Below are 3,864 nucleotides of genomic sequence, written 5' to 3'. Positions count from 1 at the left end.
ATGAGATTTGAGAATAATTAGTTATTCTATTTCTAAACTTGAATTCTAAATGTGGATGAGATCCTAACTGATTCTGTTTCAAATTGAGTTGTGATATGATTCATAAATTTGAAAGATTCAAGTTTAAAATAACAAGATATGATTTAAATTTGAATTGAGAATCAAATTTAAAATCAGTAACAAATCTCATACTATATATATGTATGCCAAGAGTAGAGAAAAATATGAGAAAGACAGAGAGAATAACAAGGGTTGTTATTCCTTTACCTCTATGCACATAAATGTATGTGAGTCTAATTCTTGGAGAAGAATTTTATGGTGTGCAAAGAGTTGCAAGAGGTTTCTCAATTTAGATCAGATGTCCATTGGTCAAGGAGTTGACAGCAAAGGTTGGTCTCAGTGTGGATACGCATAGCGCCTTCGTACCATCGAAGGAGAAAGTGATTTTTACTAAAGCGTCTAAAGGTATTTAGATCTGATATATTTATTATTGGAATAAAATTTAAGCACAAAATAGATCATTAAGAATTACTTTATTTTCTTCCGCTGTGTGTTATGAACAGATAGTAATCCTTCAATAATATTTACACATAAGGTAGTAGTAATAGATATCCAAATTATCAAACTAATGAACAAACAAAAAGCCAAATACATGGATTTTATTCTCTTGTAGATTGGACTTTCCCCTTTTCATTAATCTCTACCTTGTTTGAATCTTGCTTGGATTTCTCAAGAGCTTGAACCAAATTACACAAGCAAGTGTCCACTCCCTCATCAAGTGACTTAGGCATGAGATTCTCAGCAACATCAGCAGGGGTCATATTGGTCATTTCCAACAATTTCTCAATTGTGGGAAACAAATTGTGGTACTCAAGATCCAAATAGTTCTTTGCAAGAATCTTGAATGCTTCATAGCGACAATATGATAATTCAATGTGCTTGTCCATTCGCCCTCTCCTAATCAAAGCTGGATCAAGCTTCTCCACAAAATTGGTTGTGAAAATCATTATCTTCTCTCCCCCACAAGCTGACCAAATTCCATCTATTATATTCAACAAACCAGACAAAGTTACCTTGCTACCCTTCTCATCTTCTTCGCCGTCGCTCCTTTTTACAGCATCTTTCCCTTCTTCCCTGGCATCACTTTTCCCATTCTTCTTCTGCTCAGAGTAAGCTAACATCAGAGATTTGAACTTTGACTATTATCTAAAACATTTATAATTATAATCATAATGTAAATTTAATTAATACTTATAAAAAATTATATTAATTTTAAAAAAAATTATCTAAAACATTAGACAATTTTTTAAACAAATTCAATATTTTATAAGTATGATTTTTCATGATTAGAAATGATAGTTTAATAAATTTTGCTAAAAAAAATCTAAACTTATCTTATTTAATATTTATTAATTTTATCAATAATTAATGAATATTAAATAAGACATATTTTGACTATTATTGACTTTTTTTGTTATTAAATATTTTCATTTAACTAATTTTAATTTTTATAATCAACTTGGATTAGTCAAGTAGTCAGCAAACTCAGATCCATCTGGGATAGATTAGTCATTGATCTGTCGAGTTAAAAAATATCGTGATTAACATAAAAAAAACTAATTTCACTTTTATTAGTTTTATACATAACAAATAAAAATTAATAAGTATATGAGTGTCTATTAATACGCTAATTCTCGTAAGAAAAATGTATATAACCTTATTCTATTCGGATCTACTATAGAATGAATTTAGAGAATTTAATAATACTAGAGAGATAATATTTTATCTTATTTAATATTTTAATAACCTTATTTAATATTTTAATATTTTTATCAAAATTAAATTAGACATCTTAAAAAAAAGACGTTTTAGTCATCTTTACCTGAGTAGCTCCATTCTAAATTTTAATCTAGTAATCTTAGCCCATTCCCATTTTGAGTCTACTAATTGTCTAATTCTTATGACCGGCCAGAAAAGAAAATGTATTGTATCAGAATTCGCTAAAATAATGGTAAAATCGATTTAGTACCTTGTTCTTCCTCTGGCCAGTGAGATGAAGTGAGCAATCAATGTCTTCAATGACGATAATGGACTTACTTGCCGTGTTAATCAACAGTTTTCTCAACTCAGAATTGTCCTTCACGGCGGTTAATTCAAGATCATACACATCATACTTCATGAAATTAGCCATGGCAGCCACCATAGTTGACTTTCCGGTCCCTGGAGGACCATACAGCAAATACCCTCTCTTCCAAGCCTTCCCCACTTTCTTGTAGTACTCTTTCCCTTTCTTGAACTTAACAAGATCCTTCACCATCTCTTCCTTCTTCTTCGGATCCATTGCCAAGGTCTCGAACCTCGCTGGGTGCTCGAAAACTATGTGGCTCCACTTTGTCTTGCTATTTGCATACAATTTCAACTCCCTACTCTTCATTTCAATGGCTCTTGCTTCTTCCAAGACATGGTTGACGTAAGATCCAATTATGATATCTCTATAGCACCTATGAAAGGTGAGTTTATAGTACCTTTTCTCTTCCGGGTGCCAAGAAAATGACCCTGTTTTCTGAGTAATTTTGTTTGAAACCCACTTAATCTTAATCCCTTGGAACTCATCTTCTATTTCTTCGTTGTCATCCATGCTGAAAGTTAAAGGGGAATTGGTGTTGCTGCTTGATTTCGCCTCTTGGGCTTTGAGCCTTGAGGCTAGTTTGGAAGAGTGCTGGCTAAGGTATGTTTGGATTGCAGTGTAAGCTTCACTCCTCATGAAGTAGTTTTCGCCTGTGAATTCATGGAAGGTGATTCTGATGTAAGGGTATAAGTAATGGATGATTTTTCGGGTGTGGCGTCGGATTCGATCGCGAAGAGGTGGTGGTAACAACCGCATGAATACGGTGTAGACAAACATGGTGGTGGCCATGAGTGTGCCTAACTCTCTCCATGCTTGTTTCATATTGATACTAGCTTGCTGATTTAGATGTGGTAGTGTATGTTATATTCGGAAGTCATTTTCCTAAGAGGCCTAAGTTTCCTTTAGACTATGGAGTTTTTAGTTAGAGAGTGGTTTCGCGGATGTTGCATATAAACTTTTGTAGTTAACTTTTATGTATATTGATATATGGTGTTTAAAAGTTTGATAACTAATTGCAAAAAAAAAAATGTTAAATAATTAATATTTAATTTAAAATTATAAAAATTAATAAATTTTAAATACTTAAAATTTGTTATAAGAAATAAGATTAACAAAATTTTGACACAAAATAATAGAGGCTAATTTATTTAGATATAAAAAAAGACCGCGTGTAATTCACTAGAAAGGATAATTTGTGTGTTTTTTTTTTTAATTTTAAATAATAAATCGAAACTCTCAAATTTGAAGAAGTAGAGTCCAATTTTATAGTGCACAAATCGAACTCTTCAATTTATGTTAAAATAATTTTTTTCTACTATAAAGCAAATCGGAATGTCCAATTTGCACATTTAAAATTTTTATCAGATTTGTGTGTAGATATGATTTTTTCCAAAAGTAGAAATGAGACTGGAACTCGCAACTTCTAGGTGAGTATAAAGATACTATTGGCTCTTATTTCGATATACTTATTTCTATGAATATAATAGCTTACATCATTTTATTTTAATAATTATATTGTCTATTTTAGATACTTTTTTAGTAAAAAATACTAAGTTTTTTTCTAAACTTATATTATTGAAAAAAATTACATTTTTTTTATAATAACTTATTTCGACTATAAATTTTATTTTGAGAATTGTATTTTATATTCTATAAGAGTGCTAATATTTTTTAGATGATTAATAATTTATAATTTATTTTTAAGTTTTTAAAATTTTTAAAAGACCTAATATATT

At 30.3% G+C, this 3,864-nt stretch overlaps 1 protein-coding gene across 1 annotated transcript; it reads right to left on the bottom strand.

The window, feature by feature from the left end:
* Positions 1-516: 516 nt before the first annotated feature.
* LOC112785050 (AAA-ATPase At3g28580) lies at positions 517-3,150 on the bottom strand. Its single transcript, XM_025828455.3, has 2 exons — positions 2,030-3,150; positions 517-1,160 (listed from the first exon to the last, which is right to left on the bottom strand). The coding sequence occupies exons 1-2, from the start codon at positions 2,948-2,950 to the stop codon at positions 660-662; spliced, it is 1,422 nt and encodes a 473-aa protein (XP_025684240.1). The 5' UTR covers positions 2,951-3,150; the 3' UTR covers positions 517-659.
* Between the last annotated feature and the right edge of the window lie 714 nt (positions 3,151-3,864).

Source organism: Arachis hypogaea, chromosome 20 (genome assembly GCF_003086295.3).
Source record: "Arachis hypogaea cultivar Tifrunner chromosome 20, arahy.Tifrunner.gnm2.J5K5, whole genome shotgun sequence".
Taxonomy (NCBI): domain Eukaryota; kingdom Viridiplantae; phylum Streptophyta; class Magnoliopsida; order Fabales; family Fabaceae; genus Arachis; species Arachis hypogaea.
Note: the sequence above shows the minus strand (reverse complement) of the source record. Positions and strands in the feature narration are given on the sequence as shown.

Coding starts and splice junctions, on each gene's coding strand:
- LOC112785050 (XM_025828455.3), bottom strand. CDS start 2,950: ATGAAACAAGCATGGAGAGAGTTAGGCACACTCATGGCCACCACCATG. Junction 1,161..2,029: donor CTGGCCAGAGGAAGAACAAG/GTACTAAATCGA, acceptor TACTCTGAGCAG/AAGAAGAATGGGAAAAGTGA.